We start from the raw sequence: 20197 nt of genomic DNA, 5'->3' as shown, positions 1-20197 counted from the left end.
ACACCCCGAGCGGGGCCGCGTGTGTGTCTCTCTGTGTATCTGTGTGTGTGTGCGATCGCGTCTTCCCGCGGCTCCCGGCTGCTCCCCGGAGTCCCGAGCCTGCCCCGGGAGGCGGTGGCGGCCGCGGCGAACGGGGCAGGTCGCGGTCGGCGGCGGCGCCCGGCCCTCCTCCTGCGAGGGGCTCGCCGCCCCCCCCCACCCCCCCCCCCCCCGCTTCAAGGAGCTGTTGGGGGGGATTTATAGGAGTAACAACGGCTCGTGATGTCAGCCCGTGCCTAAAATAGAGAGGGATTGACTGCAAATCCACGGCTCGAGGGCTAAACCTTCCAATCCAGCCTCAGCCAGCGCCGCGCCGATGTGAAGTCGCCCCCCAGCTCTCGCACACAGCCGCGCAGACACGCACACGCTCCCCACGGCGAGGGGAGGGCGCCGGGGATCGCAGCCCAGGTGCCAGCGCTTCCTCGCCCCGCCGGCCACTGCTGGGCGGCCGCGGCGCAGCAGCGCCGGTCCCTGGGGCACCGAGAGCCTGCTCTGGGACGGCGGGGTGGGGGAGAGCCGAGGAGCGGAGCTGCCGGATCCTCGCCCTGCGGAGCCCCCAGGATTACAAGGAATTGCGTGCTCCTTCCCAGACGTGAGCGAGGGTTATACCAAAGAACCAACCTCCTTCGCGTCCAAATTAATCCCTTGGACCCTTGAGAAGACAGGGTTTTTTTCGGAACCATGGCATCGACAGAAGGGTGAGGGGGACCATCTCTTGGGTGGGAGGAACGGGAGGATGGGGGAAATGCCCGGCATTGTTCTTTTGGTAACAGTTTCCTGTCATCTGCTTCATTGTTAATCCTTGCCCCTCGCCATTCCCTAACACAATAATTAGGGAGCGAGGGGAAACGAGAAGCAGACGATCCACATATAGAAGAGAGCGAGGGAAAAAATTTCAAATATGAGCCACTGAAAAGATCTTGGGTTTCCTTCCCATCACTTCTTTATTTAACCCCTGGAGGGCAGATCAAGCTTAAACCACCTGCCTGTGAAAGAAGAGTACAAGTGAATGGTTCACTCAGAAGGGAGGGGAAGCTTCTTCCTAAATATAACAGTAATGTTAATGATAATAATAGTAACAATAATTATAATTTCAAAAATAATCGAAAACCTGTCCCCCCAGCCATCCCTTCAAAAGGCAAGAAACAAATCCAACTTCTTGAGGAGTTGTGCAATTTTGCAGTTCTGTGCCAAATGCGTTAAAGTTCTAGCAAGAAAAATGCTGGGAAGGGCAAAGGGTTCTACAACAGGCTTTAAAGAAAAGCAAACACAGTTCAGCTCTGGTAGTGTCTTCTGGAAGGAAACCATTGTCCCTACCCATGCCCAGATTGCAGGAGTCGCCCACTTCATCGCTCTCTGATGAGCCAGGGTGCTTGTCCAGTTTACAGACTTGCTGGTTGTAGGAAAGAAAAGAAAAGATTTCATTGATCTCTGCTTGCCCTCTTATAACACTACCTAGCATTAGACTGCGTTTAGTGTGAGCCTCCCCTTTATCCCTGGATGTTGTCATGTTGTATCAGCATGATCTGCTCAAGATAGGACTCTCTAAGGACAGAGTGCAAAAGGAAGCTCTGTTTATATTGCCTTTGTGTCTCTCAGGCTAAAAGACTTGCTGAGCTGATTTAAATAACCCAACACATGTCTGGGAGGGTGTGCACACAAGTTTCCCATTACCTGGTCAGAAGAAGAAGCTGGCTGTGCAGCGGCCCCCAAGCAGTTGGCTTAGGAGGAATGGAAGCTTATAAAGTGTTGATTTGGGTTGCTTTGGGAAAAGGACAATCCCCCAGTCTAACAGAGGACTATATGTGAGGCTCTTTGCCTTTTCACAGGACTGTGAGAGAAATCATTAATTTATCATTTGCTATTGCCTTACCTTTGCAGGGAATTCCTGCACTGAGTTTGTACGGTTTTGTTTTGGTGGCAGTGCAGCAGTTTAATCTGCCCTATGTAGCATTTCCTCTATTTAACTAGATGCTGTCAACAAATTATCAGAGCCATGAAAAAGAAGCTCAGAGGTGGAAGGACCAGCCTAGGGTTGCAGCTCTTTCCCTTCTGTATCCTTGGACTACCCCAACTATCACTCTCCTCTGGATGGTGCAGTCATCTGCTGTTTGTATTCCCACATGACGTGGCTGTCGAGGTCTGTGCTTGTTTTGGACCAGTGGTGGAAGGTGGGATCAATAGTACAGGAGTTTAATAAGAGGTGGCTGTGTTAGGGAGATCTGTCAACTTTGGATGAAAGGGGGTTTAAATTGTGTGTAGAAGAGAAAGAGGTGCTTTTAAAAGAATTTGACTGAATAGGTGGGCTACAAAAGATCAGAGTGCCGAAACCAGAAAGGCTTCAGTAGATGCGTGCTTTTGTTTTTCTAATGGAACAGAGCTAAATTGTCAGGGTAAGAAAAGAAACAAAAAGTTTAGGCCTTGTTTTCAAACCTTGTAGGAAATTTACCTAGACTAAGACAAACTGAAATTGTTGTTTGGTATGATTCAGTTAGCAGTCTGTGACAGCTGAAGGAGGTGTGGAAAAAGAAGTTGAGTGGGAAGCGTTTCAATTGTCAATCCATGTTTACCAGTAAGAACCTCTTCCAAAACTGAATTCTCATCTTTCTCTTCCCTCAAGTGAAAAGCTGGGGGTAGAGATTAACTTTCACTCTGGCGTAAAGGTCAGCAAAATGAGGCACCAAAGGGATCATCAGGGAAAGGGAATATTGACTGGACCTTGTTCAAGAAATGCTTTCCATCAGCACTGGCACAATGTGAGAATGGTGGCAGAAACACTGCTCTGCTTGCAGCAATGGGGACTATCTCAGGCACACACAGGTACATGGAAAAGGACCTACTGGAGATGGGAACAAAGGGATACACTCCATATTTACGCCTAGTCGCTCTGGGGATGTTCAGCTAGATATATTAGTTGAGATCAGAAGTATATAAAGGTTTTATTTTGAGGTGTTAAAAGTGCTCCAACTACAATAGTTTTTGTAGTGACTTGTTACTCTTCTCACAGGGAAGCTTATGTAAAATCTTCAAAGTGAGGATCTCAGGTTGTTTAATAAACAGGATGTTTAATAAACAACAAAAGGCCCTGATGTATATACAGAGGAAGGTAAATTCATGCTCCATTGTTAAGAGTTAGTCGTTACTTGCAGACAGGATTTGGTAGGAAAGATTTCCTTGCCTGTTCCTTTTCAGTCATTCTTTTCTTTTTCTTTCAAGATCTTATTTGGTTAAGCTCATCCATGTATGGAAATATGCTGTAAAAATCTTTCTGTTCCAAGAGGATAGTCAGCAATGGGAAACTTCAATTGGAAGAAAATGGGAAAGGAAATGTTCAACAACATGGCAAAATCAGACCCATGTGCCTTCTGGGTTTACCTTACTGTAGTTCCAGCTAGTGGGGTTTTGGTTTATGCTGTCTGTATATTGAAGGTTTAGTCTTTCTTTCACAAAATCTCCTGATACAGATCTCATTACTAAGAAGGATTTTTGGTGTTTAGCTGGTGCTGAAAACGGAAAATATCCTGTTCAAGGAGGAAGGGCTAGCACCAAGTATGGATGCAGTTCAAGGTTTCTTGTTTTTATGTTCTGTTTAAACATCCTCTGCTGGCCATGACTGCAGGTGGGATGCTGCTGGGAGACCTGGCCTCCTGATCTGTGCTGGCATTGTCTTTCACGAGTGTTTAGTGTGGTACAAAGATCCCAGGACATGAGTCCACACCCACAGACTGTGGTGTCTGGTGTAGGGCTCAGTACGTGGTGGGTTGATCTATGGAGATTTAACAAAGCCGAGCATTTCAGCATTTCCTTTGCTTTTACAGGGTCTGGATCGGACCTAAAGGTTACATGAGAGTGACTCTGATCAGTTGATGCCCATGCTTGCTTTCAGACCTCTGAGCAAAGTCCTTGCTTCACATGGCTTTATTATGGCTCTTATCTCTCTCTTTAGTCTTACTAAAGGAAAAGAATAAAGTACCTTGCTACTGTTTTGCTGGTTTTTTATTTGTTAAAAAAAAAAATCTTTCAGAGTGCTGATTTAGGTACTCTAAAAATCTAGAGATATGTTTGCATTTTTATGCCTCTGAAGATCAGGAGTTTCAGGTGTGCAGCTTGATTAGGTTCTGCTCCTTCAGGAATATAGCCACTAGGAGACACTATCACTGCATCCATAGAAGAGCTTAAACAGAGGCAGAGCAGGTGTGTGAGCTGGGAGCTCAGCCCTCTGTGTGCAGGTCAGCCTCTGGGCAGCCCCGTGCCTCTGGCTGGGCAGCCCTCTCCCAGTCAATGGGCATGGTCGGGGAGTCAGTGTGGGCCAGTGGCCATTCCCAGTGGGCACTTTGAGTGTGATCACCATGTTTTGCAGAGGTTAATAAGCCTGATGTGGGCTCTTCCACTTCCATTGGTCTCAGTTCTGGAGAGTGGTCCCAGGCAAGGTTTATGAAAAGCACAGAGATGGCACCTGTTAAGATTTGTGGTGCACAGTTAACAGGCATGTCTGTGTGTGTATGCTAACAAAATAAATCAGTGAAGTGGAAGAGTTTGAAACATTACTGTGTTTGAATAGACAGAAGTCTGGGTAATTGCTTAGCGTTGTGGTTTGATTAGTGAAATAGTGCTTCTCAGTTCTACATACACAATATCAATGGTGTTTGTGTAATATGAAATGGCACAAATGCAGTGCTCCTGTTCTGTTCACACTAGCAGGTAAACTGCATGGAAGGGCAGAGGTCCCCACCATGGTATTTGACTCTGTCAGTATCTTACTTAGAAGGAAACAAACAAACAAAAATTCTCATCTGAGGTACATTTCTCCTCTCCAAACTTGGTTGTTTCCTCATTCATCTGTAGATATTCCTATCTTCATCACAAGTTGTACTGTCTCTGAAACTGCAGTTCCACTTTCAGGAGTACTGTTTGTCTGTGCTACCAGATCACCCAAAAATAAAAGTTTGGTCCAGACCACAGAGCATATGATTTGATTTCTCCAAAATTAGCCACAGCTGTGGAACCCACATAGGTTTTATACTAGCTGTAGATGGATGGTTATTAGTCAAAATAAGTTAACACAGGAGGCACAAATAATAAATACCTTACTGGTATAAAGCTCTGTGAATACAAGTTAACCTGCCAAAATTTTTTGAACACATTTGAACATTAAGAATTCATTTACTACACAGGATTATTTTTTTAGTCATGCAGCTGTGATGTTTTTGGATCTTGGAGCAGGAGTCATAAGCCATTTGCTGCATTGTCAAGACAAAGCCTGAAAGGGAGATTGCCAGCATGTATTATGCACCTAGCCTGGAGACAACATGACACACCTATGTGAGTCAGGAAAACTAATTTGGCATTTCATCGTAGGGTTCAGGCACGTACATAGGAGAGTGGGTTTTCAGGATCTGCCACAATACATACAACAAGCACACCCACACATTTCTTGTCATCTGAGTTCTTATTCTATAATTTACCCACAAAATTTCTCTACATGGAAACTTGAGGAATTATTCTGGCACAAATGTTTAGATACTTCAGAGGATGAAATCTTCCAAGTGTTCTCACTGTTATTTTTACAGAGGATTTGATGAGCACCAGCATAGGATGGAGATGTTTTACCCTATGCCCTATCTTAGACATTTTGTGGGACAGATGGAGTGAATGTAGCTTGGTAATTAGTCATATCAGCTGTGGCTCTGACCTCATTTCACTGTTGTCAATTGCAAATCTTTCATCAATTTCAGTAAAAGACAATTAGGCCTTGCAGAAGATAACTCGTGATCCTTAAATGACGCAATAGTTCTCATGGCCCCAGCCTTCAGTCTCGCCTTGAGATATCCTTTCAAAAAGAAGTTGTCACCTAGACAGCAACTCCATTTTTATACATATTCAGATGATTTTATAGACACACAGGGGTTAATATGTTTCCTATAAAATCTACAGGTGCTTATTTATTTTGAACTTTTTGGATTAGATATATGAAGGGAGATTGGGCTATCCTAAAAAATGACCGAAGTTTTCAAAAGCCTTATCTTACCATAGGTTTCTGTGAGTTAAATGTATGTATGTGTATATATGTATATGTACAGCCTTCTCTGTGGATGTACGTGTAGATGTTTGTATACAATGCACTAAGAAGTCGGCGTCCAAAGCAGTATTGTATTGCTGTACTAGCAAATTACAGCATTTCATTTTCTCTTCTTCATTTTCCTGTTTCCCCTTGATCTAAAGGCTGCCCCAATGAAGACTGCTAAAAACTGTAAATTAGTGAGCGGTGTTTAAAGGGTCACAGTTTTTCAGTTTAAGAAGAGTAACATTAAAAACTCTGTCCTCTTTCAGAGTCAGTGGGCATGTGGGTTCCTTAGTGGTGTAGGTGACAGTGGGAATGCTGGGACTCGGTGTGGACGTGGATCCCACACTAACAAGAGCCTCAGTGTTGGGCTGTCTCTGTAAAGAGTTGTCTCCATTCCAAAGCAGTCTGTGCATGTGAGGGGTGTGGGGTGAGGGTGCAGTGCTAACGAGTGACCCTTCATCTTCAGTACCTTCTCGTGTAATACCTTTCCATTTTCTGTGGGATTTAATTCCCTTTGCCAGCAGAATGTGTTATAATGCCTGCTATTTAGAGCAATTAATTGTATGATTTCTTGAAAACACTGGCTGGATCTGTCAAATCCATCATTTCTGTAATTGTCCATCCACTAATGAAACTCCTCTTTTGCCAACTCAGTACAATGTTTCACACAGTTTTAGCCTCCAGCTCATTATTCTAAAATGTTATTACCAGAGGCATACAAGCAATAAAAATAAGTGCGCTTTTATATATTTAATCCTACTTCTGTATTAATTTTAAGGCTCTCAGTGTGTTTGAAGTTTTAAGACAATTAACTACAATACATTTCAGTCCTTAGGAAAGAAAACGGACTAAGTTCAAAGCTCATCATATTTTCTAACTTTTATCTTCAACATCTTTGATTGTACATAAGCAATTCCAAATTTGGGATTCTTACAAGGAAGAACTAAAAAAGGACCAGGACATAAAAGAATTAAGGAATATTCCTGCTAATTACAGACATCTTTAGGAGACTAGTGTGGAATTCAAGAAAATGCAGTATTTCAGGTTCACTGCTGTGTCTGAGAAATCAAATTTGTTTAAGTGTTTTAAAGAAAAGATGATAGAATGAGATTTTAAAAACTAAAATAATTTAATTTTTACTTTCAAAAATAAATTTTTAGTGTCATCTTCAGTTAAGAACACTAAAATGGTGGGCTCTCCAATATAAAGGAAAATATTTCACTGTGTATTAAGGAAATGTTTTGAGTAGACTAGGACAATATCTGGGTTTTTTGTGTTTTTCAAGGTGCCAACAATCTCCTCTTAGTTGTAGAGAGCAATAAAGTCCTCCTTCATCCTCCTTTTCTGCAGGCTGCATAAAAAGGCATATCTGATTCTGTCTTCAGCTGGTTCAGTGGTGTTGCTTCCAAAATTTCCTCAGTTTTGAGCTTTTTTTTTTCTGTCAATCTCACACCCTGCAAGTATATTTTGCAGTGTTGATTTTCACAACTGCAGTTTTGCAGCGTTAGTTTTTAGTACTGGTAACCATACTGAGGCATAGAGGCTGCCTGCCTCAATGTTCACTGAGCAGGATGCTACTGGCACTCCCAAAGTCAAAGTCCTTGAGCCCCATCTGTGAGTTGAGCTTTTTCTTATTCTGATAGCTCATTATCAACTGCATCCCTAATAAGAGGATAATGGATAGCACCTCTGAAGTAGGTATTTTGGGGCAAGCTTAAATTCAATTTATCATCCCTTTGGTGGATTAAGAATAGTCAAAGATGTATCCAAGTGTAAAATCTGTGTGACTGAGAAAATGGTCAGTAACTGATACTTATCAAAAGTGTAAATGCATTAATTTATCCCAGGGAAAACAGGTAAATGGGTCTAAGGGTGCATCACCTGCTAGTTCACATCTCTGTGTGATTCAAGTTAGTCTCACTTAGCCCTACTGCCAAATTTGTGCTTCACATGTGGGAATGACTGCACGTCTGATTGACTGGTGGCCTCCTCAAGCCATACCATGTGGTTTCCAGATGGTGGACTTCATCTCCCTTGAGGCAGGAACCCCGGGTGTCTGCCTTTCCAACTGTTTGTTGTACTTTCTGTACTGTCATTTACCCAGCAGCCGAGTGAAGTTTGGATCTTGGGGATTTGCTCTCTTGCAGGGACAATGACAGAGATCACTGCTAAACAAGTCACATGCACTGCTAAGCTTCTGACACTGCTCATCATTCACAAAGGCTGTCTGGAAGGTGCAGGGAACAAACCTGCTCATTCCTACTCCTTTGGACAAGCGTGTCTGATGCAGCACCCTCTTAGAGGGATTGACAAACACTTCTGGTACAAACTCTTCTGGTACATGTTTCCAGTGTGGAGGAGCAACGTGACCAGGGACCAGTTTAGATCCTGAAAGTGTTGTAACTGTATTAGTCTGGTATTGTATCCAAGCTAAGGACAGCCTCTAAGTCCAGCTAATTATCTTGAGTGCAGGAGAGCACTAGTCTGGATCTGCCAGGCTAGCACACAGGCAGACACAGGTACCCTTTGTATCCCAGGTTCAGCCCATACAGAGTCTCAAGCCTGTTTCTTAAGGCAAGGAAAGAAAAGATCAGCATTATTTATGAGTACAAAAATTAGGGCCAGCATTTGTGGGTTTTACAATTGCCTGGAACCATGGCTTCCTTAATTGAAAAAGTGACAACACATACGTAATGTGTAGCTGGGGATATGAGAGTGGACTAGAGGCTCTTCAGAGGTCCCTTCCAACTTTAACTGTTCTGAGATTCTGTGCATGACAAATACACAGTATACAGCCATTTCCATGTAGTATATTCATATCCTAGTTCTTGGCTATGGCTGTGATGCCCTGTACTGCTGGCACACCATCCTGTAATATGCTGATCCATGTACTGATTTTTCATGAGATTGGATTCGGGCTGTGTACACATGAGTAATAATCCAGCCCAACAGAGACAGCTGGACCTGCTAAGTCCACACGGTGCTGGTTACTTAGGTGTGCTTCTAGAGTACATTCCTGGTGTAGCTTAATCCAAATGTAATTCAGCTCCTTAACATGAACCAGAGCACAGCAGGTGGGCATCTTCAGGAAGTTCACTCCAGAAGCTCACTTTGGACTAAATTGCTAATATAAGTTTACCCTCAGTTGGTCACTGAGGGTAAACACTTACCTCAGGTAAGTGTTCCCTGGTGGGCAGGTGTTCCTGGCAGGCTCTCCTCATCTTCTGGCTGCTGATGTGCGTGCTGGCAGCATGGCTCCTTCTGCAGCCACAAGCTGAGATGCTGCTGTGGCCTTTGAGTCCGTGCAGACTTGCCTGTGTAAGTCACTAATGAGCAGCACAGACTGCTGCAGGACACAGCATGCCTGGAGGTAAACCTTGGTCTCCAATCACACAGAATGTGGAGGCTTCTGTTGCAAATTCATGCCAAGTGTGCAGAGGGTTTTGGGCCACGTTCGATGGCAGAGGCAGCATCTCAAGTATATATGGTTTAGTACGCTTCCTTTGAGGCAGAAAACTCTCTCATTAATTAAGCATCTGGCCCTTATCTGTGTAAGACCTACTTTTGCTGTGGTAACTGAGAAAAGATTTGTCTCAAAAAGCGCACGTGTATAGAAACACATGTCATCCTCATACATGCATGCATATGGGAATTAATTAACACCTGGTTGCTATTTATATCACAGAATTTAGGTCAAGTAGTGGAAAACAGATCAGAATCGCTCACCTGACATTTTAGGAGGACTTAGAACTGGCATTTTGCAGTGTTCCATGCTGGAAACTGTTAGGAAATAGTATTTCTATTGACATAAATAATGCCAGAGGAACCTTCACAGCTATGCAGGGGAAAAAACACACAAAACGTGTCTCACTGTAATACCAAAGCCCTTTAGTAGGAAGCCTGCTGCTTCCAGGATTAGCTGTTTCTTTTCTTCTTGCTTTTGTTCCTGTCCCATTGCAGGCATCAGTTCCCTGGTGGTCTGCTGAAGGGGGTTCCCAGCAACCCTTTCCAAGGGGAACCTGGGGAGGATCTTCTGAAAGATACAGTAATAGGCTCAACACTTAGGGCAGAAGGGCCTCACAGCAGTCACTGTTTCTTCAAGTGAGTTGCTGGAGTGCCTTGCGGAGGACATTCCTGTCACCTTTTCTGGTAACAGGTTTGTGTCACACGGTGGCACCCTTGCAAACCAAATAAAGCTTGAACTCCCACTGCAGCCTCTCTCAGGGAGGTCTAGGGGGTCTTCATTCTTATTCGATAACTAAGGCTTCAGTGTCTTGTGAATGTTGATCCCCTAATTGTGTCTGGTTTGAAATCAGTGAATAGGTGGAAAGACTTACTGGGCAGCAGGAAACAATAAACCCACAGGGACAGTGTGGTTGTGTAAGCCTCATTTTTTTTTGGCAGCCTGGCAGTAGACACAAGATCATAGTGCAAAGGGGAAAATCCCAATACGTTGGTTGGTATTTATGGTGATTAATTTTGCCAGGACACTTCTTTTTTCCTCAATAACATTTAATAATGATGGTGTTACTATCAGTTGCAGTTAAGGATTTAGTGAAACATAAACCAAGAACATATGCAGCTAAATTTGCACTGAAGGAATCCCATTCTGGCCACCTGGATTCTGAACAGCTTCCTGTCTTAGATGGAAGTATTGTGTTACCACGTGCTCTTAAATACTTACACCATTTTGCCTTACCTACCTTCCAAAGGAGGTACATTGTTTAGGTGTTTCAATTTTGCAGTTGTGTGTGTTTTGGAATCCTCTGCATCGTAGGAGATCAATCCACTTTGTCATTGTGCTGACAGTGTCCAAAAGCCTGGGTTGGAGATCAGAGCCTAGCTGTGTTGTGTTATGTACATTTACAGTGGAAAGACAGGTAGTTGTCTGCTTTGGACAATTACACTTTCTTACAGAGCTCCAGCAAGGTGCTGCAGCAAAGGTGTGGCAGTGTTTATCACCAAACCCTCTTTGTGTGGTGCATTTTTGCAGCTAAAAAAAGAGACAGCCTCAGTTGTTATGGGCCTTTGATGTAGCTGCCATGGTGATGGCAAGGAGTAAGGTGGAGTCCAAAACCAAGTCAATTTGTAGGCATTATTTATTCACTAACCTACAGATAAATGTTTCTAATTGAAAATATCAGTGGTTAGTTAATCTGTATGTATTGTCCAAGTCAGGAGAAGATAATGCATTTTATGTCTTGTGTAGTAAAGATGTAGTCTTAGAAAAGCTCGAATGCCTGTGTCTTTATTTCTGTTTGATTTAAACTTGTTCCCAAAATACCCTGTGAAGTCAGCATCAGTAGCCCCTAACAATAAAACTACAAAAATCAATAATACTTAATTTGTGAAGTTTTCCCATGTGTCTGGACCACTCAGTCTGGGTTTGCTCTTTGTTTTGATAAGTATAAATGATTTTCTGCTGTATGTCATGCTATTTGACCTGCATATAAAACTTGTTCATTGCTTAGACTTCCTTGACAAATTGATGGAATGACAGTGTAGGATTGATACAATGAACTTGAGTGTTAAGTGACAGTTTAATTCCACTGGGTGGTAACAGTTCATAATATTTCTATTCAGGCTCTGCATTGAAGGTACAGAATCACTGTGATGCCTGAATCAGTGTAAGAGCTGACATATCCCTCCTCCTCATGCAAATACAGGAGGATTTAAGCAGTCAGCAGATGTCTGAGATTGCCAGGCTGCTTCTGACAGCCATAGCCTGCTGAGTGCTGGAGATGATGAGAAGAAAATGATAGGCTCACATCAAAGCCTCTGGCTTTACTTCTGCAAAGGGAGCCCTAAACACTGTCACTTGGAAGCTGGTCAGTGCTGATAAAAGGACCCTGGCAGAACGGGGCATGGATTGGACAGACACATCAAACATCAAACTGAAGCTGCAGAAACAGCACTTGGTGCCTGGAGGTCAGATGTAGCTGCAAGGCTGTGAACTGTGGCACAAATTAATTACCATCTTTTACCTGTGTGTTAATGCCTCATAATTACCCTGGGTTACTCACTGACCATGCACCATCCTGTGTTTCATGATTTTGGATACCATGAGGACATAACGATAACTGCCATATACTGTTTCTTCATTATTTCCAAGGAGGAGGGAAAAGAAAGAGGAGGAGGATTTTAACTTCTAGCCAGTTACCCTCTATTTATACTCCTTGCCATCAAGAAAAATGATGGTTTGGTCAACCTCTCTTCTCATCCATGATATATCAAGAATGGCTACATAGAGGTGTTATTGTTCCAGTCTGTTTATTAGACTAATATGCCTAAGGTGAGCCTCTTTGTGGCTAAAATGACATGTACAGGAAGAACAATTTTCCAAAATTTGTCTTTATAGATGGAGAGTTAAGTGTAAAGTTTTCTCCCTGTCACACCAGAATCTGCAGGTGTGGAGAGGAAAATTTTCCTTTCACCATGGCCAGTCAGGCAATGCAAAACTCTCTGTTTCCCATATTTTTCATCACAGATGATGTTGGTTATGCCTTTGCTCTGCTTGACTAGAGCAAATGGAGACCAGATGAGGGGCTCAGTTTACTTCTTTGTGTGGACCTACAGTGGTTTCCCTCCTCTTACAAAAATACCATGTTGTCTTCACATTTGTTGAATTGTTTGGGAAAGCTTAGATTCTCCTTTTGCTTTCTCTCAGTTTGTTTTTTTTCAAGATGAAGCTTAAATTATCTGTAAACCTGCCAATCATGATTCATTTTTAGAGACAGACTGCCTTTCTCAGAACTGCTGTTTATAAGCACTGTTGTGAACTGATGGGTTAATTAAGAGTGGCTGATTTGTAAATCTAGGCTTTTAGACATCAAGGGCACATACCTGAAAGATAGATAGGACATTTACCAGTGATGGGAAATAAACTAGTGCCAAATGTACATCAAAAGCTGGAATGGAAAGATCTCTATTGGCAGGTGATCAGGTTATTGCATTTTGCTAATCTCCATCACTGTTTGTTATGTGGACTATTACAAAAGGGTGCTCAGGAACAGGAGAGTCAAAACCTATCTGAAGCTGGTTGTTCCTTTAACAGTTTCCTGGAATAAAGTGTCATGTTTCAACATAGAGTGTCTTCCTAATGACTTACCCTCATGCCATAACTTTAGATTCTGTCTAGCAGGACAGAGTAGCAGGAGACAGAAAAGTTATTATATCAGTTGATAGCAACATCACACCCTAGAAAAATATTTTTTGCATTACAAAGAGTAAAAGAACAGAATAGTGTGTTTCCTTGAAATTGGCCATAAACAATTATTGTGAATGGTCTTTCTTGTGTAAAGAAGATGCATACTAGACACATACTAAAAGAAACACATTCAGGCATGAAGTCACTGTTACATCCCAAGTGGTAATCTGCCACTAAGTTGTCAGGTGTCTCTAGGACATAACTGAAAAATATGGCATAGTTGTAAATTGTCCCATTTGATGTGCTGCAAAATTTACATTGAAGTGAGGAGGGCCTAACTATCATTTGGTTTGTGTGTCTGGGTATACTGACCTCAAAACACCTTTCTTAAGATTTTATTGTCAAATTCTCTTCATCATGGTCCAAGTTCAGTGTAAAAGAAGTATTTGGGCTCTGTGGAAGTGATCTTCACAGTCCCATCCCTGTATAAATTAGAATATTCTAGCAGCTGTTTTAATTTTCAAAACTTTGCTTATTATGGCTAATGAGTGTACTAGACATCCTTATCTTGTATTTCCTCCTCAGCATTTCCTTTGTCCAGAGTTTGGAGAAGGTGGTAGAGGAGTGGCTGAGCTATATCTTTATCTTTCTGTCTTCTAAGATGAGTATCCTTCTGTTCAAAAATTACACTTGTAATTCCTCTTGAAATACTCAGATTATGTATGTGGAACAGAAAAGACTCCAGATTTTAGCCTTAAATCCAGTAGTGTCATAAAATCTCTCATTCACATACAAAGTGGAAGTTTTGTACGCCTTGTTTAGTGCCTGTATGGACAGAGCTTCTTCTTCTGAAGGCCCTCCCTGCACTGCACTCCTTGGTGGTTCTTGGCAGACTCATAACCAGACTGTCTCCTGTGAGCGTGTGTTCTCAGTGACTGTGAGTGCAAACACCCACACTCACATGCACAGCACTGTTCACATGCAGTGTCCCACAAGTTTGCACAGACATTTTAGCATCCCTTAGACATGAAAATTTTTCAGTCTCAATTTTTTTGACTGATCAAGTAGTGACCCCTGACAAAAACTACAGTAGGATTTAACAGTGCTGGCCACCTGCTCTCTTCTGTTTACACTATAAGCCTCTATGTCACATTTTTTTTCAGACTATTGGCAATAGTTAGTCACCTGAACTAGAATCAGACTCAATACTTGCTAGAACTAATTCATTATACAAGTGTCAGGTTTTAATTGGAAAGAAAGTGAGGAAAAGGTGCATTCTAGGATTTTTGCAGTGCTAAACAAATACTTCTTTCAATAGATGTAAGGTAGGTATTCTGCCTCTTGGTTACTTTTTAGATCTTAACACTTTGCAACAGCAAATAAAAGTTAATTACAAAGGAATGTGAGGAAGGTGGTGCACATTTAATTCTACCTCTCTTGGCCAGCTTTGCATCTCTTATTTGGGTTTGCCAGTACAGATTGCTCTGGCTACTTGCCCTTGTTCTGGCAATCATTTCTCATCAGTTGTAATAGTGGAAAAATTCATTTCGGGCTTACTCTTCCTTCAGTGACACTATTGCCAGTGTGGCTGGCAGCAAAAAAGCAGTGTTGGTGGAACTTGCTGGTCTTTTTGCTCAAGCCCAGACTTTCATAGGATACATGATATGTGTCACATGTAAATACTAATGCTTTGCTGGATTTCTTGTTATCTGAAAGTCTTTCTTTAGAAGTCCTTCATTCTGTCTGGAAATGTATGGGCTTGCCTTCTGTGAAGGAAGTTGTTTGCTAATGGGCTGTGCATGAGCTACTCTGCAGTAATTTCTCACAAAGGTAGGATTATCTCAAAGCAAAGGGAAAGTAACTGACTATACCTTGAAAGTATAGGAGACCCAGAATGCTACTTTTGCCTGAACCACAATGGATTACTAGTGCAGGCAAGCCTTTAGAATTGGAAAGGCTTTGCTGCCTCCCTCAAAAAAATCACATCTTCTTTCAGTGCACTGTGTTTCAGCAGCTTTGTTTTCCTCAGCTTGGTCATAAACAGGACTGGCCAGATGAGGCCAGGAGGTGGGGTTGAAGAATTGATTTTGACTCTGCTTGTTTCTTACTACCAGCTAGCAGTACATGAGGCACTCTGCAAGTTTGAACCTGGCAGCTAATAAAACTACTGGATATTGTGCATGAAATGAATTTGACTCATACTTGTCTTAGAAATACAGTGTCAGAGCCACAGGCCTTTCTGTGTTTGTTTCAGACTTTGCCTTGTTCCCTCTGTGGCACGGTTCCCTTGTGCTGTGGATGTAAAAGAATCAGGACAGTTATAAAAAATAGTGCATGATTGCTTGTGATTCAGTGGATAAAAAATCCCCTTAAGAGGTAAAGCTCAGTAACATTTATGTGATATTTCCCAGTTTTCCCTTCACACAGAGCATTTTGTTAACAGTAAATGCTGCCATACAGTAATATATAACTACAAGGACTCAAAAGGCTGTATGGGAGGGTGTAATTAACACTAAAAAAAGATGACTTGAGAAAACCAAAACAAGCCAAATAGATGCTTCCTGAGTGAGACTGTGAGGAAAGTGCTCACATATGTTAAGTGGACATTTTTCTGTAATGAGATACAGTAAATAGGCAAATGAAACTCCATTTAGTAATACAGTGATAATACAACTTCTAAGTTGCAGTTGTGGAGTGAATTTTTCTTCCTGTCTTATGAAAATAAAAACATGGAATTCAATTCTGCTAGCAGATGGAGAGCAAAGATTTGCTGTACTAAAAAGATAGAATTCCTAATACTCAGATCTGCTTTATAATAGAAACTATGATATAGTTTGAACTTAATATCTGTGGGTTTTTTTGTTTGCTTCCCAAAGCAGAATAGCGAGGCAGTTCATATCATCAAACTCAGGTAGTCACATTTTTTAAGAAGTGGAAAAAGACCAGTTCCTCCCTGTTTGCTTAATGCTGCTGCTTTTAGGGTAACGTGCTGGTAAAATGCAGATTGGAATGTATAGGTGGATGCTTGAGGTACAGAAAGAGGTGGACTTGGTCAGAAATTAGAGAGCTGAAACTTAGCTGTTGCCTCTTCATACAGGTAGCCTCAAGATTCAGATCTTTCAGCCCCTCGCTGTACTGAGACAGCTCTGCCTCTGCTCTAGGCTGGAGGGATGTAGGGCAGTTCCAGTCAGGAGAGTTGTGCTGCTTCATTAGCCCAGTGTCTTGTCTGTCAGATGAGCCTGTGTGCAGTGTCATGGTAACCATTCTGGTCAGCCTGAGCAGGAGCAGGCTGGTTCTGCTTGTCTTGCACTGCTGAGCCCTGGCAGTCAGGGTTGGCGTGCAGCAGCCCTTCTGCAGCCTGACCCCACAGCACCTTATCTGGTGGAGCAGGAAGGATGTGGTTGTGCTGACCTGAGATCTGATCTCTGTCAGGTCTTCACACAAAAGTCTGAACCCAAAGGCCAACCTGCCAAACTAAAATTCTGTCTAGACAATTAGATACTGTAGTGCGCTTTAAACTTTTAATGTGGATTGTCAAATGCTAGTGCAACATAAGAGATTATGAATTAACTTTTCCTACCTGTTATTCTCTGCTTCCTACTATCTTATTCACAGCTCATCAGAAATATGTGCCTGCCAAGCTTCTCTTTACACTTCATTTGCCTTCTAGATCTTGGTCATATGCAGTTTCTCTGAGTTTTGTTTCTCTCCTAGCCTTAGATTTTAAACTGAACCACAGTTACCTGATGGCTTTACTTCATGTTAGCATGCTTGTTGTCTCCTCTAGGTCAGTGTGAATTCAGTGCTCATGAAGGATGCTAAATGAGCAACCCAGAGGATTCGATTTGGGTTGGTATTTCTCCATGGGAAGGAAGGTCTCTGCTTCAGTACAGTCTTTTAAGGAGGCCTCCAAAAGTACAAGCATCTGATTTGTGTATGCTTGAAAAATCTCATCTTGCTTCTTGCAAGGAGTGAATCCAGTCCCAACAGACACTTATCCTTTGGCTTCTCCCTGCTGTGTGTGCCACAAGTAATGTTTTTGTGGTTTGTGGGATTGTTTCCTAGGGACTGAAATCACTCCTTTTACATATATCACAAAACTGCTGTTCGTGGTTGTGTGTTTCAGTCACAGCTGAGTCAGGCTGGACTGAGGCCAAGAATGATCCCAATTCCCCTCCCTTAGGCAGCCAGTTCCACTCAGTTGCAACACCAACACCCTCAACTGTGTGAAATTAACTCTGCCTCTCCCAAAATAGAAGACATTGTGACATTGTGTGTTGCTTCATCCATCATGGAGGAGTGGCCCTATTAGAGAAGCAAGGCTGACAACATGTGCACGACTCATGCAGTAATGAGTTATGTGTTGTTAAAAATAATAATTACTTCAAGCTGGTAAAAATGGCCTAAACTACAAGACACTCCTTCTGACATCATGGTCAGCACCACGAAGCAAACCATGTACCTGTCACCATTCCTTCTGTCTTGCTTTTGTGCTCCAGGGAACTGAAGGAGCTGTGTAAAAATGTGACATAGACTTTTCTGGCCAAAGGACACAGACTAAAGCTGTTCTAACTCAACATTGGAGGTGGTTGTGTGAGTGCCTTTGTGTCCATGTACAACTGGTCCTTCACTAGGAGAAACAGATCCTATTATAATTTTAACATGAAACCAATGCTTTTCCAGGAAGTATAGTCAGGCAGAAAATGGAAAGAAGGGGAAAGGGTACTTCTTGTTACTCTCAGTGAGATACATTTTCTTCTTGTGTCCACTGATCATCACTCTACTGACTTCAGTACAGTTCCATGAGCTTATGTCAGCTGAGATATGACCTTCTGCTTGCCTGCAATTTATAAAGACCATTCATCTCTCAGGTAGTTTCAGGCTGTGTGTTTTATGGGGCAACCTCAGCTTCAGTGTACACACATCTACCTGCCCTTTGTCAAGACATACACTGTTCAAATCATTTGGTGTTTTCAGCAGCAGAAAATACTAAATTCTGTTCCTTATCACTGTGGAGTCATGTATTTTAATGAGAAAATAGTGCAAGAGTTTGGTAGCATGGGAATTTCATAGTGCGTCATGTAAGCTATAAGATTTTTTTTCTTATATATTTTATCCTGGAGCTTTGTCTTCCACTCTCAAACTTTAAGCAGCTCTAGCAGCTCTAACAATTTTTCTAACCATTAAGAGACAGAATGGGATACGTTTAAAAGGAAATTTCTTCCTCTGAACTTCAGAATTCCAATGCAAAATTTGCTTGGTTTAATTTATTTTGTACAAGTTACCTCCTGACATTTAAAAATTACTATTTTAAATTAAAATTAGATGATAACTATAAAAATAAAAATTTTGGAGAATATCTGGGTTCCCACTAGTTTTTGATACAGTTTTTCTATGCAGAATTGTCATGGTTGCAAAAGCATGCAGAAGGTTTTAAGGGTGTTTTTTGTACATTCCTGTAATCCACAAACTATTTTTTGACCAATAAATATGTAAGGAAAGATTGTAGTGTTCTAATATTACAAGAAAATAGAAGCTATATTGATGAGCTTTGAAATCCTGGTTTTGCACTTTTTATTAAGAGTTTTCATAGTGGGTTTTACTTGCTCAGATCTGCCCTCTCCGGAACATACTTCAAACATTTTCTTTCATAAAATTTCCTGGAAATTCTTTTTAGGGCTTAGTATGAAAATCCTCATGAAGATAAGGGGACAATTCACTTGGAAATGAAATATGCCAGTGGCATGATTTGAAGACAGTTTTTTCCACCTTTAATAGCAAGATCAAGGTGCACTACTGTGTTCTGGGATTGGTGTGGACAGCAGCTGCTCACAGAGGGTCAGACAACTACCTTAAGCTTACAGAATTTGTTGACACAATGCTTATTTTTTCAAAAGGCTCTGAATAACTGCTGCTGTGGGTTACTTCTTTAAAACCATTTATTGGTGTGATCCCACTTACCAATTTTTCTCATTTATGTACAGTCAGGTTTATTTGGTTATTTAGATTTGTCTTTATTCTTTACTCACTAAGGGATTTGGTTGATGACTCCAGATAAGAGACCTTTTTTCCCACTTGTGTAGCTGAGGTAGGGTGCAATGCATCACCCTAATGCCTTGTGAACAGGAATTTGTGTCTTTGAGTCAAATTCAAAGCTTGCTGTAGGGATGTGCAACTTAATCAAAGACTTACTCGAACTCCAACTTTTCACATTGTGGTGTCTGGTAGACTCAGACATGACTGTAGGCTGACAATTATTGTTGTGATCTTTATTAGCATAGATTTTTCCACAGCTCTTCTTGTCTTTTCTTGGCTCTCCATCTAGGCTTTGATATGCAGGAATGAGACCAAAGACAGGTTCTACACACAGGGTTTGAAATCCATATCTGATGGTCTAGAACAGATACTATAACCTCATCCGCCAAACAGACTAGAGCTGTATCTGCCTGTCTGTCCATCACAAGCCCTTAATGAGGCCTTTGGAAAAAAAAGAACCAAAAAATCAGTGGTGTGGGATGCTTCACTTTACTGAGACATCTGGCAGGTGGCATTGATCATTTCTAGAAAAAGCAATAAACTGAAGAGTAGGTGATTTTCTTGCCAACTATTCAAGTCAGATCATGCTTCAGTGCAGCTTTATAGAGGTAAACATGTGATCCCACTTCAGGGGGAATAAGGGAACTCATCTGTTCAACAAAGCTGGGAGCAGATCAGGCCAACCAGCTGACATTAATGAGTGGCAGCACAGCAAGTTTCTTGCATAAACTTGCAGTTCAAAGTAAAGACTCCTGCTCTTTGTCAGTTTGTTTTTGTTTTTTTTGTTTTGTTTTTTTTTTTTTTTTTTTTTTGTTAAAAATAAATTTTCTATCCTAGGCTACAAAATTAGAGGGAGAAGCAGAGTTGGCCTCTACTATTACTTCCATGAGAAGGAGAAATGTTGGTATTAA

At 41.9% G+C, this 20197-nt stretch overlaps 1 protein-coding gene across 2 annotated transcripts in view; it reads left to right on the top strand.

Moving 5' to 3' along the window:
• Positions 1-278: 278 nt before the first annotated feature.
• Positions 279-20197, top strand: part of SLC1A2 (solute carrier family 1 member 2) — an 86187-nt gene continuing 66268 nt past the window's right edge. Inside the window, exon 1 of one of the 2 annotated variants that reach the window (XR_004980261.2) lies at positions 279-737. Coding sequence is in view for 1 of the 2 variants with exons in the window: in XM_036383343.2 (XP_036239236.1) it covers positions 721-737 (17 nt within the window). In the remaining variant the exon portion in view is untranslated. The remainder of the gene's footprint in view (positions 738-20197) is intronic. The other variant, XM_036383343.2, reaches the window with a different exon arrangement.

The sequence above is a fragment of the Molothrus ater genome, chromosome 6, assembly GCF_012460135.2.
Source record: "Molothrus ater isolate BHLD 08-10-18 breed brown headed cowbird chromosome 6, BPBGC_Mater_1.1, whole genome shotgun sequence".
NCBI classification, from domain to species: Eukaryota; Metazoa; Chordata; class Aves; order Passeriformes; family Icteridae; genus Molothrus; species Molothrus ater.
The sequence above is the reverse complement of the archived record's forward strand: the minus strand, read 5'-3'. Positions and strand labels throughout refer to the sequence as shown.